We start from the raw sequence: 19683 nt of genomic DNA on the forward strand, positions 1-19683 counted from the left end.
AGGCATAGTCTCAGAACAGGGTATTTTATACATTGGGAACCAGAAAGCCTGTTATGCTCTGTGGATGACAACAGCTAACAGGCAGGACTAGGATCAATTAGGTTAGCTACAAGAACTCCATATGTGTAATTTTACTGAAAAATAATTACTATAGAAGCCGTAACAGATGAATAAAAGCAATTGTTGTTTTCAACAGCAAGCCAGCCATCCTTACAGAAAATGTTCGAGCCATTGCATGCTCCCCCTTTTGGGGGGTGGGGGAGACCTGGTTTCCACCTAGCCCTTGTTTTGGTAATAGTCAGATCTGCTATCATCTTGTTTTTCTCAGACTTTGCGAGAGCTGACCCTCACAACAGCCTAGCAGGTAGAGCAAGTTCTTGCTTAGGAAAAATTTCAGAAATTTCATTCTCAATTCTCTTTGCCCTTTAAGGAAGAATTCTAGGCAGCTGGGCATTTCACGCCAAATTCAGGGCCCAAAGAATCTTGTTTACAAGAACAACTATCTATCCAGCCTCTGGGTGGAGGTTGTGTTTGCCATTTTCATCTATTATAAACCAATAATAGATGAAAATAAACCAATAACCAGTAACCCTGCTTGAGAAGGACAGATACTTCTTTCCAACAGCTAATCATTAATACCTCAACTTTTTATCTTCCTTAAAATGGTGTGGATTTCCCTTTCTTGTAGATTTGTAGATTCTCGTGAAATGGCTGAGGCCTTCCCATACCGAACAAAGGCCCTTTTTGCTTTTGAAGAGATTGATGGTGTGGATGTCTGCTTTTTTGGCATGCACGTGCAAGAATACGGATGGGATTGTCCACCTCCAAACACAAGGTCTTGTTTTACTTCCTACCAGATTCTGGTTATTCAGTCTCAGTCCAGGCTATCTCACATGGTTGTAGTTGTGGGTAGAAATTAGATGAGGAAGTGGTTTATACTGATAGTAATTTTATTGACTGTCTCAGTCTTGTGGGGCACTAAGCAGTGTATAAAAGATATAAAGTTACTACATAACAGTATTACAGTACTGCAATACAAAATAGTAAGCCATTCTGGTGCCAATAATGCCACACAATCAATTCCCAGAGACCTTTGGAAGGCCATGAAAGTCTCCCCCCTCACCCTGGGGGACAGGCTGTTCCAACAGAGATGAGCCACCTAGAGTGACTGTCAATGTGCCCTATCCCTCTGCACCCCACAGTCCGAGGGATCTTCAGCAGGGGTACCCAATCATCCAGACTGAGTAGGAAAGGTGGTCTCTTAGATACCCAGGCCTCAAGCTGTATCACTCTTTATAGGTAGTGACCAGCACCTGAAATTGCACTCCAGTTACCAGACTGATAGAATTTGGCAATTCTGGGTCAGCCTAATAATTGGGGAGGCTGCTGTATTTTTGATCAGCTGAACTTTCCAAATGGTCTTCAGGGGCAGCCCTATGTCAAGTGAATTACAGTAATCTTCTAGCTAGTTACGCTATGAGCTTCTGAAGGAAAGGCAGGATATAAATCAAAGAAACAAACAACTGCTCAGCCATTGAGTTTTCTTTCCCTTCTGACACAGGCGTGTATACATCTCCTACTTAGACAGTATCCATTTCTTTCGCCCAAGATGCCTCCGGACTGCTGTTTATCATGAAATCCTTATTGGGTATCTGGAATATGTCAAGAAACTAGGGTGAGTGTTCTGCCAGGCCATTTTAGTAATGGACATCTTGATGGTTCTGCCATAAATATGATGCACATTCCTCTGAGTGGAAACGGGTGGAATTCAATTATATTCCTCTAGCTTCTTCAGGGTCAGTGGTGACATTTTCCGTGCACTGGTATATGGAAAAGCAAATGCCAGATGTTTGTATTGTGGTCAGGAAGCCTGGTGGAGAGCCCAGGGAAAGATGTCGGGATACTAATTCCATAGCAGGAATAAAAAGAACCCAAAGCAGGCAGGGACTGTCTTCCTCTGTCTGTGTCTCTTGATTCTCCATTCTTCACACACATCCATTCACCTAACCTTTCCTTCCTCATTCACACATACATTTCCAAACTCAGCACCATAGTGGCCATTTGGATTGATGCATAGAGTGTGCTTTCTGAGGAGAAGCCTGAAAGCACTCATCCCAAGAAGAAATGGATGAGCCCAGCGTAGGTCAGACATTAGCAACAAAACCAGTCACTTAGAAACTTGTTCTTTGCTGAGCTGCAACCTTTGACCTCATGGGGTTAGTTGGTTATCAAATTTGTCAGCACCCATCTCCTCTCACCAGAGGGACTCTGGGCAGTTTACAACAAGATAATCAATAAAACAATAAATATACAATAAAATTACAATATACAAAAGTGCACCATATAAAAACAATTACAGATAACAGATAAATATAAATACAAATATAAATAAAGTCCAGATGGCTGTGATCTAATTTGGTCCTTGCATGGGAGGGGCACTTTAGGACACTAGCCAACCCCAGGCATAACTATTCCCTGCCCCAGGCCAGGTGGCAATTATCTTGATCTCCCTCCATGAGGAGGAGGGGGAGGGTGGGGAGAGGTTGGCAAGCTGGAAATGCAGATCTCAGCGGTCACATCTCCCCTATAGACTTTCAGTTCCTAAACCTCTAGGGGTGGCCTTCCAGCAGTCCCATATTGTGTGCAGTCATTTTCTCTTCAGGTTAAAAAATTCAAACATTCCAAAAATATGTACACTTCTGGGGGCAACTGTCAATTTTTCAACTTCCTGGTGTGAAACTTGGTAGAACTCTTAGTTTTCACACACAGGGCCATTCTCTGTATGTTGTTCTTTGAGACTTATACAAAAATATCATGTGTGAAAATCCCAGCAACTTCAGCAACTTATGGGAAATAGTGGCAGCTCTCTTTCCTGTTAACTGAAAAAGCTTGAGCAGCCTGTCAAATTGAATTTTCTTTTTGTATGTTTGCAATGCCCTTGAAATTAGCTCACAGCTTTCTAATGAATAATAGGAAACGGCATTCTTGCAGCACACACCTACTTGGCATTTCATTTGCATAGAAAGGTTCAAGGTCTGACAGTTGTGTTATCAAAATTGTGTGTGTGTGTGTGTGTGTGTGTAAAATGCCGATTACCCTCTCCTTAGAAGATGTATAAAATGTCTTGAGATTTCTGCCTCAGTGGTGCATTTCAAACTTCAAACCGCCATTTACATGTAAAGCACTTCGGGTGGCAACTCTGGGCAAGCTGCCCAATTGAACCTTGCAGAAGCTTACATCCTCGAAGCAGATTTTTCAGCTTCCTGGGAATGGGATAGAAAAGTAGGAATCGTGCACCTATTACCCCAGTTTTGTGACCATATAAGCTCAGTACAGCTTTCTGAGTTGAGTTGGGTTTTATAGGACACAGCTTGCCCCTTCCTTCCAACCAAGGAATTATTGAAGAGACTACAATTGACAGAATACCTGGAGAAAGTAATTCCTTGAGCAGATGCAAGCGGAAAGGGACTTTCCCCTCTTTTTTTTTTTAATGTAAGATATTTATATTTTGCCTGTTAACCTTAAAATTACTTGAGGTAGCTTCCAGTATTTTTAAATTAAAATCAACCAGAGAAAACTAAATGTATTTCCCTCCTTCTAATACACAACATACAAACACAACAATAAAAAAATAGGAAGTCACCTATAAGAGAAAGCCAATAAAATTAGAACCAGTTATACAGTGTATAATATTTACTGGATTTGGGCTTTTTCCTTTTCCAGAGAAGAGGGTTTTTTTATTCCTGAAAGCAGATCCAACATTATTCAAGAAGAACACAAAGAAGAAAATAAGCTTCCCTCAGTGCTTGGGCATTCATTCAAAATACTCTGGGTTTTGTGTGGATTAAAAAATTTAAATTATTTTTTATTAAAATATTGCCAATGCTGTTGTGCTGCAGAGAATGCCTTGGGTCCAGAAACAGCTAGAGATTAATGTCCTGTCCTACTGTGGTTTGTTTGTCAAATCATCAAACAACCAAGGTGGCATGCAGAACAAGTTAAAAACAGAATATAACAATAAAAGATGAACCAAATAGCAAACTTCCACAATACAAGAATACAAGGTTTTAATATAGGCGTAGATTAATATTCCTAGATTTTTCAAACCCAGGGCTCAGGTTCTTTGGAAGAGCCTGTTTTTATGGCCTTCATGAAGAACAACATGGTTGGGGCTATACAGACCTCAGGGGAAGCATGATCAGCTTTTTTTAAAAGGTATCAACAATGGCAGCTGCTGTTGCCACCATTGCTCGTACTGTAGGCTCAAGAGGCATGTGGTGGTATGAATGAACGATGGAGTGTACGTGTTGGTTTTCTAAATCTCCTTTCCACTGTAGGATGACTGCCTCCAATTCTGGGCAAAACTGTTATTTAACTGGGATGTTTTGCTTGTGTGAAACGCGCAGGTATGTGACAGGCCACATCTGGGCCTGCCCACCAAGTGAGGGCGATGATTACATCTTCCATTGTCACCCACCTGACCAAAAAATCCCCAAACCTAAACGTCTGCAGGAGTGGTACAAGAAGATGTTGGACAAGGCCTTTGCAGAGCGGATCATTCATGATTACAAGGTGAGGACTTCACCAAAGAGTATCTGAAGACATCTAGATAGCAGTCCTCTCTCTCCCCAGCTGAAAGGGAAATTGGTAGTTAGGATGGCTTCAATTCTGGAAGCAAAAAGCAATGCTTTTTCTAGATCTGTGTCAATCCAAAATTAAGCATCAGTACGTGCCTTAAGTTTGGATAAAGCAAAGGCATTGGATGTGGTAAATATGCATACAATCATAATGAAACAAGGAAAACTACTTTAAACATCCTTTGTTCAAACCAAATGTGGGTATACTAAGATAATTTCATTTTATGTGATGTTTGAGGGTTCCTGTACTTTTGCCATTGCTCTTAGCAGCACCACTAACACCAGTGCGATCTTTTTATAGGATATCTTCAAACAAGCAACTGAGGATCGGCTGACAAGTGCCAAAGAATTGCCCTACTTTGAGGGTGATTTTTGGCCCAATGTGTTAGAAGAGAGCATTAAGGAGCTAGAACAGGAGGAGGAGGAAAGAAAAAAGGAAGAAAGCACAGCAGCTAGTGAAACCACAGAGGTGACTAAACTCATGGGTGATGTGGCCACAGTATTTATCAGGGAGCTATTTGGAATGCAGAATGAAAGCACAAATTCTCCCAGTCCAAGAGAATTGTCAGTTACATGCCACATTTCTTTCAGAAGGTCAAGGTGGCATGCAGGGGAGGTTCCCTTCATTTGATCCCCACAGCAAGAACCTGTGAGAGAGGTTGTGCTAAGGGGGAGGGACTGGACCAGTGGTTTTCCATGGCTGAGGGAAGCTGTTTTGTTCCACACTCAAAACAAAATTTGATGGTTTTGCATGGTGGTGTTTCTGGTATCCCAACTGTTCCAATAATAAATGGAGCTTTGATGTTGTAGCTAGGGTTTGCCCCCCCCTCCACCCCCTATAATATGGTTGCACAAGTCAATGGATGGTTTAAACTGGAAAACAGGATGTGGAGGGTGTTGTACTGGAGCAGCATGGCAGAGGGTGCCTTCTGCCCTTCTCCTTGTCTGCCCACCCCTGTTGCTGTTTCTAAATTATTTGCTGTGGGAAAGAGTTCAGGTGAATGGGTTAAAAGTGTGCTTCACGCTTGGCTTTTTGTTGCAGGTCGGTAGCCTGCAAAAGAAGGCAGGTCAAGCAAGGTTTAAAAAAAGGGAAGTGCATACAAATGTAATTACAACTACTGTGCTAATTGTTTTGGGTAGTTTACCAGGCTTTGCCCTGTATTTATATTCCAATTCACATTAAGTTTCTGGAGCAGTTGACAATGTATGCATTTGCTGTTATAGTGTTGATCTTCATGGAAGAGTAAAGCAATAGTTCAGTTTTTATTTTTATTTTTTTGCAGCTGCAAAACACAGGCAGCAAAGAGAATCAGTTGAGTTAAAATGAAATAAAAGCCACATGGTCTATTGGGATTTTTTTTTTAATTATCACCTTAGCTGGTTTTTCTCGGATTGATGGGCCAAAAGTAGCATGGGCCACTCCTTCTGTTCCAGACAGCTGCAAGAAGGAAGAAGGTCACTCCTGCAGTTCAGGGACTGCTGAGAGGCGTGTATTTTTCTTACAGAAAACCAGAGTGTTGTGGGGAACTATTCTGGTTTAGCTTGCCCAGTTCTTCCTTGCCTGCTCCTCCTAGCGGACAGATGTTCTCTCCACACCTGCCTTGACAGAGGAGCCGTTGAGCAGCTTCCTGATGTTTTGACAGGGGAGCCAGGGCGACAGCAAGAATGCCAAGAAGAAGAACAATAAGAAAACGAACAAGAACAAGAGCAGCCTCAGCCGAGCCAATAAGAAGAAACCCTCCATGCCAAATGTGTCCAATGACTTGTCCCAGAAGCTGTACGCCACGATGGAGAAGCATAAAGAGGTACCATGAGCGGGCCCTTCTCCTTTCCTTTTTTGCAGTCACGTAATGTCAAAAAAAAGAGGGAGTGCACTGGGGAGGTTGATCCGAGGGCCACAAAAGGGAACTGAGCATGTCCTGTGGGAAACGGGGGCCTTTCCCTGGGTTCAGACCCCAGTGAGCAGCGGGGTTCCCTTGGCAGCTGTGGCTGTCCTCCTTGATGGAGATTCTCTTGTGCTCACCTCCTCCTTTGCCTTCACGCCTGCAGGTCTTCTTTGTAATCCACCTGCACGCTGGGCCAGTCATCAACACCCTGCCCCCCATTGTGGATCCAGACCCACTACTTAGTTGTGATCTGATGGATGGCCGGGATGCCTTCCTCACCTTGGCAAGGGACAAGCACTGGGAGTTTTCTTCATTGCGCCGCTCCAAGTGGTCCACTTTGTGCATGCTGGTGGAGCTGCACACCCAGGGGCAGGACCGCTTTGTTTATACGTGCAATGAGTGTAAACATCATGTGGAAACACGGTGGCATTGCACAGTCTGTGAAGTAAGTATATGTGGCCTGCTTGGATGCTACTCCAGGTCTGAATTGTCATGCAAACCTGCCTTTTCTTTTTACAATACTTTTAATAATAATAATAATAATGGAATTTATTTATTTATCAACTTTTTATCACCGCCCATCTCCCCCACACGGGGGACCCTGGGCGGTTCACAATAAAAACAATTAAAATTTCAGTAAAATCATAAATACAACCAATAATCAGCATAAAATGCAGTAAAATCCAAGCCATGGCGGATCTAATTCAAACCATAAGGGAATAAAACCAGTCCCCGCAGAACTAGGGAATCAACCAGCCCCAAGAATGGCTCTTCCCCTCCCTATTAATAATATAATACAGGGCAGGGCAAAAATAGAATAGAGAATGAACAAAGCCATTGTAACACTGTGTGGGAATCCTATAGGAATCCTGTTGTCTGAGCAAGGCTTTCTGCTGTATAGCAATTGGAGCCGTTCATTATGTTCTTGTTAATTGAATGACTTATTAACAGAAATAAAACAGTGACAGATGAAATGTCTCAGGTATGTGGAGCTATCTCAGACTTGCATCTGGAGTGGTCTACATGACCATTCAACTTGGGCTCTCCTGAGTATGTATGCAGGTGGTTCCCCGACTGAAAGAATAGTGAGAGTTCATGAAGCTAGACTTACCTTTCTCACATTGTCGGCTGTTGATCTAAGTTTCTCTTGCTTTGCTTTTAAGGATTATGACCTCTGCATTAACTGCTACAACACCAAGAGCCATGAGCATAAGATGCTGAAGTGGGGCTTGGGCCTGGACGATGATGGTAATAGCCAAGGAGAACAGCAGTCCAAGAGTCCCCAGGAGTCCCGTCGCCTCAGCATCCAGCGATGCATTCAGTCCTTAGTGCATGCTTGTCAGTGCCGCAACGCAAACTGTTCGTTGCCATCCTGCCAGAAGATGAAGCGTGTTGTCCAGCACACCAAGGGCTGTAAGCGCAAGACTAATGGAGGCTGTCCTGTGTGCAAACAATTGATTGCCCTTTGTTGCTACCATGCCAAACACTGCCAAGAGAACAAATGCCCAGTGCCATTCTGTCTCAACATCAAACACAAGCTCCGGCAGCAGCAGATTCAACATCGTCTGCAGCAGGCGCAGTTGATACGCCGCAGGATGGCAACCATGACCACCCGAAACGTGCCTCAGCAAAATTTGCCTTCTCCTACCTCAGCCACGCCTGGGACTCCAACACAGCAGCCAAGCACCCCACAGACACCCCAGCCCCCTCCCCAGCCTTCCCCTGTTAGTATGTCACCAGCTGGTTTTCCTAGTGTGGTGAGAACTCCAGCTCCCCCTCCCATTTCAGCTGGCAAGCCTTCCACGCAGGTAGCTGCTCCCCCTCCACCTGCCCAGCCTCCCCCGGGAGCTGTGGAAGCAGCTCGGCAGATTGAAATAGAAGCAGCCCAGCAGCAGCAGCAGCAGCAGCAGCAGCAGCAGCAGCTCTACAGGGTGAGCAGCAATGGTTTGCCTCCAGGCCGAACAGGAATGGTGAACACAGCAGTAGGTGCAGTGAACCCCATGCAGCAGGTTGGCATGAATGTGCCCCGGGCTAATTCAGTAAGTGGCCCAGTATTGCCTAATTTGCAGCCTGGGCAGTGGCAGTCATCAGCTCCAGGGCCCCAACAGCAGCCAGGAATGCCAAGACCAGTCATGCCCATGCCTGGCCAACAAACAGTAACTGGTCCAAGAATTCCAGGTGTGCAGCCACCAGCCCGAACAATTCCTCCGAATGCTTTGCAAGAGTTACTGCGGACTTTGAAATCTCCCAGTTCCCCGCAGCAGCAACAACAGGTGCTGAATATTCTGAAGTCGAACCCACAGCTCATGGCAGCTTTTATAAAGCAGAGAACAGCCAAATACGTAGCAAACCAGCCTGGCATGCAGCCCCAGCCAAGCATTCAACCCCAGCCAGGCATGCAACAGACTCCAGCTCCACTGCAGCAGCAGCCACCTCCACCAGCAGGGTTGCATGCTCAGACAGGTCTGCAGAATATGAGCACACTGCCAGCAGGTGTCCCGCGACCAGGTGTTCCTCCCCAGCAACCAGCCATAGGAGGCTTGAACACACAGGGCCAGTCAATCAGCATCATGAACCCAGCTCACAATCCTGCTATGGCCAACATGAGTCCTCAATACAGGGAGATCCTGAGAAGACAATTACTGCAGCAGCAGCAGCAGCAAGGAGGGGCTGGGCTGGCCACTCACAGTCAGTTCCAGCAGCCTCCAGGCCCTGGAGGTTATACACAAGCCATGCAGCAGCAGCGGATGCAACAGCAGCATCTCTCAATCCAAGCAGGGGCCATGGGTCAGTTAGCTCAGATGGGGCAGCTGAATCCTATGGGGCAGCCAGCCATCGGAGCTGACGGCAGCCCTAACATCCAGCAAGCTCTGCAGCAGCGACTCCTGCAGCAGCAGCAGCAGCAACAGCAGCAGCAGCAACTTAAACCGCAGATCGGCTCCCCAGGCCAGCCCAATCCCATGAGCCCCCAACAGCATCTGCTCTCAGGACAAGCTCCCACATCACACCTCCCTGGCCAATCGATCAGCACCTCCCTCAGCAGCCAGGTGCGCTCTCCGGCACCTGTTCAGTCCCCCCGGCCCCAATCCCAGCCACCACATTCCAGTCCTTCCCCCAGGATACAGCCCCAGCCTTCTCCTCACCACGCCTCACCCCAGACTGGCTCCCCTCACCCTGGGTTGGCTGTTACAATGGCTGGCTCCATGGAACAGGGACACCTGGGCAACCCAGAGCAGAGTGCAATGCTTCCCCAGCTCAACCCCCCCAACAGGAACGTGTTACCAAATGAGTTGTCCCTGGTTGGCGATACCACAGGAGGTGACACGCTAGAAAAATTTGTGGAGGGCTTGTAGCATCATGTAGTTTCTCTCATGTTCCTGGACTTTCTTGAACTGAAAAAAAAAAAAAAAACACTTCTAGTTTGAGCTAAACCCTAGATGGGACTGATTCATCCTCTACTTGTGAATGGATGAATGGCTGTTTAAAAAAAGAGAATATATATTTTTTTGTTAAAACCAGCCAGGTGTGGTTAAAATACCTGGTTTCCTTGTTGTGGGTTTTTTTTTTGTTGTTTTAGTTGTTACCGTTGACTTTTACTTTTTTAAAGGGGGAAACGAGTCCATTATATTCATATTTTTATTTGTATTTTCAAAATTAAGCAATGGTGTTTAGCAGAGAAGAAAAATATTCACATTCTAATGTATCCTGCTAAGTTTCTGACATTTGGCAGAAAGTTTTGTTTTGTTTTAGTCTTACTCTATTCTGAATTTTGCAGGTATCCTAAGTATTATTACCCCTGGGAAAGATAGGAACTGACTCTTGCACACACAGACACACATTGCAGATGTAGAAATTGTTGCTTGTTTCTCTGATAAAACTGGTTTTAGATTTAAAAAAATAGGGACACTCACTACTTAGGACATGTTAATTTTAACAGGGAAGAAGTGTATTCTGTAATTCTTTGATGTGAACTTGAACTGAGGAAAAGCAATTATAGTGTAAATCATGCAAACTCTATAATTACTATAAATATGAACAATTCAAGATTCAATCACTGTATAGAGGGGGGAACAAACTCATTTCTTACTTCTATAGCATATTGTTAAATAAACTGTGTGCAGCAGACAAAAAGGATGTCCTTGAATTCATGTACATGGTATTAACTTAGTGTTTGGATTTTATTTTTTTTTTTGTTATGAAAATGCTGTTTTCAACATTGTATTTGGACTATGCATGTCTTTTTTCCATTGTATATAAAGTATTGCTTAAAAGTGATAAATTACTGAAGTTTTTAACATGTTTCCGTCCTTTAAAATCCATGTAAGATTTTTACATGTACACCGTTTTTATTTAAGCATGTCCCTGCAAGTATAGGTAGATCAGTAAGATTGTGTTCACTAAAAACATTGTTTTAGGGAAGGATCACCAGTTTGACTGAAAAGATGTTTCCTTAAGTAAAATCAAAGAACAGGGTTTTTCTGTGCAGTAACTATGAAGAAGCTACTCAGTATATTCAGAAGGGACAAGACAGTATCTTTCTAAACTATTGATTTTCTCAGCCTGGTCCTATCGACAAGCATTTATCTGCGATTCCCTATCTAAGGATTGCTGTACTACTTTTGAAGGGAGCAGAATTGGGCTTCTTACTCTGCCTCATATATTAACAATCACTAGGAGGCAGTACATGGCCAGTTTTGTCATTTTGTCACCCTGACAACAATTTAAATATTTACTGTATTATAATTTCAGTGTAACTGAAACCACCACACAATATATGCTGTGTAAATACAAAGAAATCCCTCCACCGGAGGGGAGGTATGGAAGTCATGTAAAACCTACATGAGGACATGACATAATGTAGCATTTATTTACTTCCTTACTAATTCATGGCTGCCCATCTCCTATACGTGACTCTGGGCAGGTAACAAAAGATGTTGCAATGTTGGGACCAGACAATGATGCTTAAAATATATTTGCTCACATTCAATACATAATTTCTTTGCTTTTTTAACATGGCAGAAAGTAAATGAAAACAATAGTATAGTTTAGGCAGTCTAAAATAAGGAATGCATTACCATCTCCATATACAAGTTTTAACAGTTTCAGTTCCTGGCCTGTCAAGTCTTTGAGAAGCAAGAGTTTAGTGTGTGGTCAGTAAATACTTTGCCCTCACATTATGTGTATCTTGCTAAATGCAGCTCCTCTCTCCTCCCCAGTTTTTTTTTTTTTTTTTGCTTAAATACACCACAGCAAGTGCCTCCTGGGAGACAGTTTTGGTGGTTGTCTCAGGCTGCATAAACTTGAAAGTTATTTTTGCAAATGAAGGAGTAAGCTTTTCCCTCCATCAGTCAGCCATAGCCCTGTATTTTACACCTGGGGAAAGGATGTGCTGAACAGACTTCTAGGCATTAACAGGTTGTCCCTAAAAGGTATGCTGAAATCACTCATCAGGATTCGATGCAACTCTGAGTACAGGTGTTGCAAGTGGCCAACTCTGACACAGCAACTCATGAAACTGCAATTTGGGCAAATGAACCAAATTAAGCTTGACTGGCCCACATCAGCTGCAGTCTGTAGAAAGACATTTAAATCCTTAGAAAACAAAGTCTTTTATTACCAAACTGAGATAATCCATATCTAAGCCAGTGGGAAAGTGGGCTGACGGTCCCACTTTCTGCAATCAAAACACACCTTTCCAAAGCTGCTCTTAGGATGCAAGCTATCCATTGTCCAAGCCAAATTTTGGCCTAAAGGGATTAAACTCACTACAAACCCCTGCACAGATTTTTCCAAAAAAAAAAAAAAAATACAGGATAGAGCAAAGAAAGTGGCAGCTGACTGGAAAGTTGCAGAGCAGGAAACCTCCAGGAGTTCATATTTTGGGAGACTACCAGATCCAACGAGCTCAGCATCACCTTCGCCCTTTTTTCTTGGATCTATGGAGGTGCTGTTTCTTTTCTCTCCGAGCTTCTGCAGTGGTAAATGTGATGCAGTTGGCATCCAAAAAATCCAATAACTTGTCCAATGCAATCCTTATGCCATTTTCCTTCAGTTCTGCATGCAGTACAGACAGTTCAATGGGCTGATACAGCAGAATTTGCTGGCAAAGAGATGGGTTGGAATGAATATAGTGCTTCAAGATTTCCAGTTTCCGCACCTCACCAGTCTCTGCAATCTGAGAGGCTGGGACATCTTCCTCTTTCTCTGCCAGCATGCTAATTTCAAACTCTGTTGATGAACTAGGAACAAAAAAAGGAAAAGGCATTAGGATACCCAATCTCTTAAATTTACCTTATTTTTAAAAAAACGTGAGCATATAACCCAGGCCAGAGGTACTCATGTCCATTACACAGCATCATCTCAATCTTACCCCCATTTAAGGCTGAATAGCAAAAAATATGGCTGGCTGAGGACATGGGGGCAGGGCAGGTGATTTTCTAAGCAAAGTTTTTCCCTTCATGCCTCAGCATCTGGCAATACATGCTATCAGCCTAAGGAAGTCAGAATGAAAGAATGAACACACTGCTTCAAATGTGCCCCTATACCTCTGAGATGTTGCACAAGTCTCACTTCCAGCGCCTGATGATCCAGCTGACTCTTGAGAAGCTGTAAGGATTAGATCTCCAGTGCCACCTCCAATAGTTAATCTGTTTGCAGGAACAGTTGCTCCCTTTGGCCACCCAAATCCAGCCTCTGGCCTCTGATTACCTCCTTCAGAGATATCTGTAAAGCTATTGGTATTTTGGCTCCCCTGAAGCATCAGATAAGGGGAAACAAATTTTTGCTGCAGCTTCTGAAAGGAACTGGTAGCAACTGAAACAGCCTTTTTCTTGGAGTTGGTTCCTGCCTGTTGGTGTGTAAACTTAAATATCTCCTTCAGTTTTAAAACCATCTGCTGCTTTGGGAGAGCACGGACACCAAACCTAAGAAGAAAAGGTGGCTAAGTCACAATTGGCAAATAAGGTGCATTTTGCAAGTTCTTGCCTACAGGAGGAGCCTGCTTCAATCCTGACAGCACTCACCTGCTCAGTTCCTTCTTCAGCTCTGGGGTGTCCATGCTCGAATAAGGTGGGAAGGACATCTGCGGAGTAATGCAAGAGATTTCTCTGGCTTGGCAGGTAAGATCTGTGGCAGATCAAAAGGGAACCGAATCAAATCAGCCACATGGGCTATACTCTGCTGCAAAAACTGCACACCACCACTGTATATATTGGTTAGTGGTTCACAGTGAATCCACCCAAAACCTCTGGGAAAACAGCTGTGAGACAGACATCCCCATCATGGACAATTTTTTTTAAAGTTCAAAAAAAGCTCAACAATTAGAAAAGTGCTTTAGAAGGAGGAAGCCAAAACTGGCTTTCCAGATTGTTGCTCCCCTCCCAGAATCTACAGGAAAAAGGGATCATCCAAACTAAGACGGAGCAAGAGGGAGATTGCTGTCTTTTGCAAAACTGAGTAGGGGCCCAATGCCGAATGAAGCTCAGCCAGTTTCAAGGATTCTGGTCTTGTGCTTCAGTGTGATTGTTCATTGAGCTTCAAATGGCTTGACAGCTAAGCAACAGGCAGAAAAGTGCTCTCATTTTTTGGCCATGTTGCAAAATAGGCTTAGCTGTCAAAGAACTTGTCATAACTGACCCAAAGCAGCAACTTACCAGAAATCTTTGGAACAGGTATGGAAGCAGACAAACTTTGGGAGACAGGAAGAACTTCACTGCTGTCAGAGTCTTCTCCAGACCAATTCTGAGAGTTGTGCAATAGCAAATCTCCCACTCCAGAATGGAATGTGGCTGCTGAATTAGCTATGCTACTACCAACAGTAACAGGGTTATTGTCCTGCACATCAAAAACATCTACGGAAGTCCCCAAAGGATTTCTGGCATTTACAGTTATCATCTCCAAAGGTTCTGCAAAGATACCCCTTGAGAATGGTGGCCCCACTTCCTGCTCCTCCTCGCTGTCATCCACAACCACCACATCTCTCTCTCTTGCACATGGGCCATTGTCAGGCTTCACTGTTTCAAGCAAAGAGGTAGATAAAAGCACTGGCAGAGGTTTATAGCTGCAAGAGAACTGTCTTATCTGGGTTTCTTGAGTCCATTGCTTTTCAAGGCCAGAATTCAACCTGGATTTTTCAACCTGCATGTCATCCATGCTATTCCAGGCTGACAGAGGAGTTTCAGGCACCACCAATGTCCTTCCTTCACTCCAGCCCAAACCTTCCCAGCAGCTGCCTTCTTTTTGACTACTCAGGTTCAAGGGCTGATGGCTTTCACCCAAAGGTTGTGCCTCATCACAAACTAGTGAGCCCAACCAATCACCCACTTTACTCACGCCCTGTCGGGGAAGGGATGGGCTCCAGCAGTTCAAGACATCTGCAACAGGGCTCGCTTTTTGCCGTGACTGCTGTCTAGAGAAGCCTGAAGTAGCCTCTACCTGTTTCTTTCCTGCCTCCTGTTCCAGCTCTTCATCAGAATCCAGTACCACAATATCGTTACTCTTAACATCCCGATTACAAGGACTTACTCCACCAGGCTTCTCCAGGCTGCTGACAGGAGCCTCTCCCTTCCTCTTTATATTCTTTTGCTTATCATTTTGAGAGGGAAGCCTATCTAGTATGTTTGGCTGTGATGCATATGTAAGCAGAGACAAAGGAGCTTCTAGGTCCCTTGACAAAGTCACCTGGAGATCTACTGCTGGCACTTGAAAGAGTCTTGGAAAATTTCTTGATGTGGTTTCTTTTTCAGCTATATCAATACTCGGCTCCCAGAGAGAACATTTCATTTCTGAGACAGAAAATTGGGTTGCAGAGCTCTCCAGATGATTTCTTTGACTGGAAATCCCAGCTAACCCAAGAAGAACCTCACTTGTGGTTTCTTTTCTAGTACCTGCTCTGAAGGGCACTATTTCCTCAAAATCCTGCTGGAACTCAACAGAAAATTTTCTCAGATCCTTTTCTGTGCCGGCAACAGAGTTTTTCAATTTGGATGACTCTAGACCACATTTTATTTCACCTTTCCTAATTGTCATGCCTCTTGTGGACTTTTCCAGAACCTTTCTTGGGCAGGAAGCACCATCCTGGCCAATTTTCTCTTCCCCTTCATCATGTCTGCATTCAACGCAGACCTTTTCATTCCTCACTTCATCAGGGGTCATTCTGCGCTGGGTAGCCACAAACGTGTAAATCTCCTCTAGTTCTTGGTCGTTCATACTGTCACTGATTTCATCTCTGCGTACAGATTTTGGTGCAGTTTCTTCATCTTCATCTGGCCACATGGACTTCAGGAGTTCTTCAAAAGTTCCAGGTCTGTCTTTATCATCCGCTGATTTTTCTATACATATCCCTTCACTAGGCTGGCCTTCACAAAGAACAGCCAATTCTTTCACTCCAAACCTGCAACCATGCAAATATACATAAATGATCTTTCTCCTCTTTTGGTACAGTCCATGGCATAAGATAATGGAATTCTTATTCATGCTTTATACAGCAAGCCAGAATGAGCTCTATTCAAAACTATTGTACAGTAAATTTCACAACGATTTCCAGCCAAACAAATGCCCTAAAGCATCAACACACCAACCTTATTGCCAGGTCAGCCACATCTGACAGCAAATGCTGAGGTATGAAATGCTCAGCTGTGTAGAGGTAGTTCAAGAACAGAGCAACAGCCTCCCTTGGAGTGTCATGCAACAGTACACGGCACGCTCTAACTTCTCCATCTTCAGCCACCACAAAACTTCTATGGCCAACCTGGTAACAGAACAGAGAAAGGCCCAGATCTCTGCAGCAGCAATCAGAACCCAAGCCTCTTTCCCTACTTCTTTCAAACCTTCCTCACTACATGTGGCAGCTGTTCTACGTTGCAGGCATTCAAAAGCATTAGGCTTTCTGCCACCATAAAAAAATGGCTTCCAAGTGTGACAAAGTCTGCGAATCAAAAGCTCTCCTGCCTCAGTAGTTATAAACACATTTGTATTTTGAAGCACAAGAGCAATTTTTTTTGCAACGTAAGCAAATAATACCAACATCAGTGCCCTGTAAGCTAGCTAAAGTTCCTTTGTTCCACTCTGTTATTTTCCTCCAGTTAGACCTGTAAAATTTAATTCACTTCTTCTATTCTTCAAGCCCCTCCAATTGATGCACCCTTTTTTTTTTCTGTTCTCACAGCCTCCATCTTGCTGAATTGACTATTTTGCACTTGCGTTTTGTAAGGCATGGCTGGTTGCCCCTCACAGGAATAACCCAAGATCTCCAGTGAATCCTGCTGCCTACAGCCACCCTTCAAAAATTCGGTTCGCTGGCTACAGTCCTCCATAACTGACAAATGAAATAGCTGGTGTGTCCCTCACTGGTATTCCTCTACCAAGCTAAGCTGATTAGAGAGTCAACCTCAAGAGAAAAATGTATAGACACTGGAAACAGTCCACAAATCTGGATCCAGAACACCAAACAATTGTAAACAACGTTACATTTTTAGTATGTACATCCCTTAAATATTTTGATGGCTACTTACAAATTGTAAAAGCTGAGGACACCGTGCATACAATACAAACATATGAGCATAGAGGATTTCCCCACTGTCCACCTGGATCTGGATATCACTCAAATGAGGATTGTTGACCATCTCCTTGAAGGCAGCAGCCAGTGAATCAAGGGGGAACTAGAACAGGAAGAAGGGAAAAAAAATCAAGTTCTTCTTCCTCAGCCCACAAGCAGACAGAAGAGGTTAAACGCATTAAAAAATTAAGCCTTCTATTAAAAAGGGAAGATTTGGGGAAAAGACTGCCTGCAGGTCAGGCACCTGCCTAACCCCAGAATCTTCAGATGATCTATATCCAGTAAACAGAAATGGGGGCATTTTTCATAATATAGAAATCCAGTTATTCGTCTGCCCCTATTATGGTGCTGCATAGGAATTGCAGAGCTTGCCCTGCTGCATTTGGGGGGATTCTCAGCATTATTTATTTATTATTCCAATTTCTATCACCGCCCATCTCCCCCTGAAAATTATTCTGCATCTAAGTACCCTATGCGTACAATTGTCCTTACTGTTTCACAAGAGCGTTTCTGGGACAGTTGCTGCTGCTGCTGCTGCTGCTGCAATAACCGAATAAAAGTATTTTGCAGAACACCTGGCTTCTGTTCTTGTTCTACAAAAAAATCATCACCATTAACACCACCATTAATATAAACCTGGCCCAGAATTATCACCACTGTTATAGGTGAGTATAAATCAAATATGTTGGCTATATCCAGGCAAATTTCCTTGGGCTCTGTTTCTTTCCTGTTGGGCTTCACATACCACAGAACAGCCTTCAAATGGGATAAGGTTTAGCAGAGGTTAGCATCTTATTTTTAGTCCAAGACCATTCTGCATTTAGAACTCCTTCTCCAAAAAGAAAGTCCTCTCTCCAAGGTGAGACTTACTTCACTAATTTGGTCTTCTATGCCACTAATTCCCATAGCCTCACAGCAAAACATCAAATGTAAATACTGCATCACTCTCATCCAGATCCAGTGACACCACCACTCTTATTGGTAGGCTATAGGGCTCTAGTCTTCACAGCCCTCTGAGCCCCCAATCCCTTAGGGTCTTGCACTGTCCTATGCAGAGCAGCCCTCACCTGGTCGCTCCAGCTGCCGAATATCCAAGTTCCACTGTGTGAGCGTGAGCCCTTCCCCAGCCAGTTCCAGGAGATCCTGCAGGGTATCAGCATCTCTCTGATGAGCTAGTTTCTTTGGATGTCCAGGACTGTTCTCTTGAAAATACCCACAAATTCTGCTTGGGAAATGCTCCACCTCTGGAGATCTGCCAGACTCTGGTAATGCCGCAGACATGCTGAACTCCCGCCTCTGAAAAAAGATGCTCTTTGACCACATGAGGCCATTGTGCCTCCCAGAGACAAAATGTACATACTGTACAACCCTCAGGGCACACACCCATTTGGTCTGAGTAAGTTAACCACAGCCACAGGGAAATTAACTTGGCCTTGAAACAGTCCAGCATTTCTCAAAGTTGTCCAGGTTCAACTTTACAGGGGCCAGAAACGCCAAAAGACAGTGAAAGCTGCTACGAGAGGGACAGGAAGAATCCAGTTCTTCAGCCCCCGCCCACCTCGCTCGGCAGAAGAGCCACCAGGGCCTGTGGCGACAAGAGCCAGCCAGCCCCCCCGCCCCTCCCTCCGTGAAACTCGCCCCCAGAGAAGCCTCGGCAGCAAACGCACCTCCTCTGCCCAGTGCGCCGCCACGCCGTCGGGGGCGCACCGGCCCGTTAACGAACTCAGCTCCCACAGCGAGCAGCGGCTGTCTTCAGGCTCGGCCAGGCTCCCCACTGCGGCCTCCCGCCACCGGCTGGTGGGCAGGGGGGGAGTGCAGGGGGCCGCCGGGGCCTCGGAGAGCAGCAAGGCCGCCCGGGCCTCGAGTCCTCGGCGGGCCTCCTCTGGCCCTTGAAGCAGCAGCGGCGGCGGCGGCTTCCCGCGGTCCCTCTTCTCTAGGCGGGAGAGCAAGCGGCAGTCAGCGCCTCTTCGACGGCCTCTCCTCGCAGAAGCCCGCACGGAGGGGGGGATGCGGCGGGAGCTAAGCCGACCCGGCCGCGCGGAACGGCCCGCCGGCTCCCCCTCCTCGGCCCCCGGACTGACCTGCCCTGGGCCGCTTCCCGCCCGGCCCGGCCCCCGAGCGCGACATCGCCAGGGCCGTGAGCAGCTCCCCGGCCGCCGCCGCCTTCCGCCTCTTCCTCCCGGCCGGGCGCGCCGCCGAAGGGGCGCCGTCCCGCTCCCGCCCGCCGTCCACCAGGAGAGTGAGCGGCCCGGCGCCGGGAGCAGCTCCGGCCGCCCCGAGAGGCCCGCGCTCCCCCCCGGGCCGGCCGCACTCGCCGCGAACGACTGGAGCCGCCCCCCGCCGGCGCCCCGGCGGGACCAGCAGCCGGAACTCGTCCTCCGAGTCGCCCATTTTCGGTACTACTGCCGCGCAGGCGCGATGGAGCCTCGCGAGGGCGCCTGGCGGCCGCGCCGCCCCCAACCGCCTTGGCGCCTCGCAGTTACAGAAGCCCCGAGCCGGCCGCCGAAGGGTCGCACGAAGGAATCGGAAGCCGTTCATAGCTTTTATTTTATATTTTACGCCACGCGCTGCACAACATTCTACCGCTTCAGGCCATCACATCTGG

General features: G+C 45.6%; 2 protein-coding genes across 5 annotated transcripts in view; one reads left to right on the forward strand and one right to left on the reverse strand.

Moving 5' to 3' along the window:
• The window catches only part of CREBBP (CREB binding protein), a 53195-nt gene extending 42377 nt beyond the window's left edge, over positions 1-10818 (forward strand). For both annotated transcript variants that reach the window (XM_063315169.1, XM_063315170.1), the window contains exons 25-31: positions 689-835; positions 1562-1675; positions 4407-4572; positions 4939-5106; positions 6281-6442; positions 6687-6968; positions 7687-10818. In XM_063315169.1, coding sequence (XP_063171239.1) covers positions 689-835; positions 1562-1675; positions 4407-4572; positions 4939-5106; positions 6281-6442; positions 6687-6968; positions 7687-9876 — 3229 coding nt within the window. In that variant the 3' untranslated portion in view covers positions 9877-10818. The remainder of the gene's footprint in view (positions 1-688; positions 836-1561; positions 1676-4406; positions 4573-4938; positions 5107-6280; positions 6443-6686; positions 6969-7686) is intronic.
• Positions 10819-11491: 673 nt separating this feature from the next.
• Positions 11492-19673, reverse strand: SLX4 (SLX4 structure-specific endonuclease subunit). 3 transcript variants are annotated; one of them, XM_063315173.1, is made up of 11 exons: positions 19160-19673; positions 18746-19011; positions 18146-18374; positions 17559-17671; positions 17035-17181; positions 16102-16271; positions 15535-15914; positions 14176-14535; positions 13546-13648; positions 13069-13446; positions 11492-12762 (listed from the first exon to the last, which is right to left on the reverse strand). In XM_063315173.1, the coding sequence occupies exons 1-11, from the start codon at positions 19614-19616 to the stop codon at positions 12435-12437; spliced, it is 2931 nt and encodes a 976-aa protein (XP_063171243.1). In that variant the 5' UTR covers positions 19617-19673; the 3' UTR covers positions 11492-12434. The 3 variants fall into 3 exon arrangements, with proteins under 3 accessions (XP_063171243.1, XP_063171242.1, XP_063171241.1); XM_063315172.1 differs by having other exon boundaries at positions 14176-15914; positions 17571-17671; positions 19160-19665; XM_063315171.1 differs by having other exon boundaries at positions 14176-15914; positions 19160-19665.
• Positions 19674-19683: the final 10 nt, after the last annotated feature.

The sequence above is a fragment of the Candoia aspera genome, chromosome 14 (assembly GCF_035149785.1).
Source record: "Candoia aspera isolate rCanAsp1 chromosome 14, rCanAsp1.hap2, whole genome shotgun sequence".
NCBI classification, from domain to species: Eukaryota; Metazoa; Chordata; class Lepidosauria; order Squamata; family Boidae; genus Candoia; species Candoia aspera.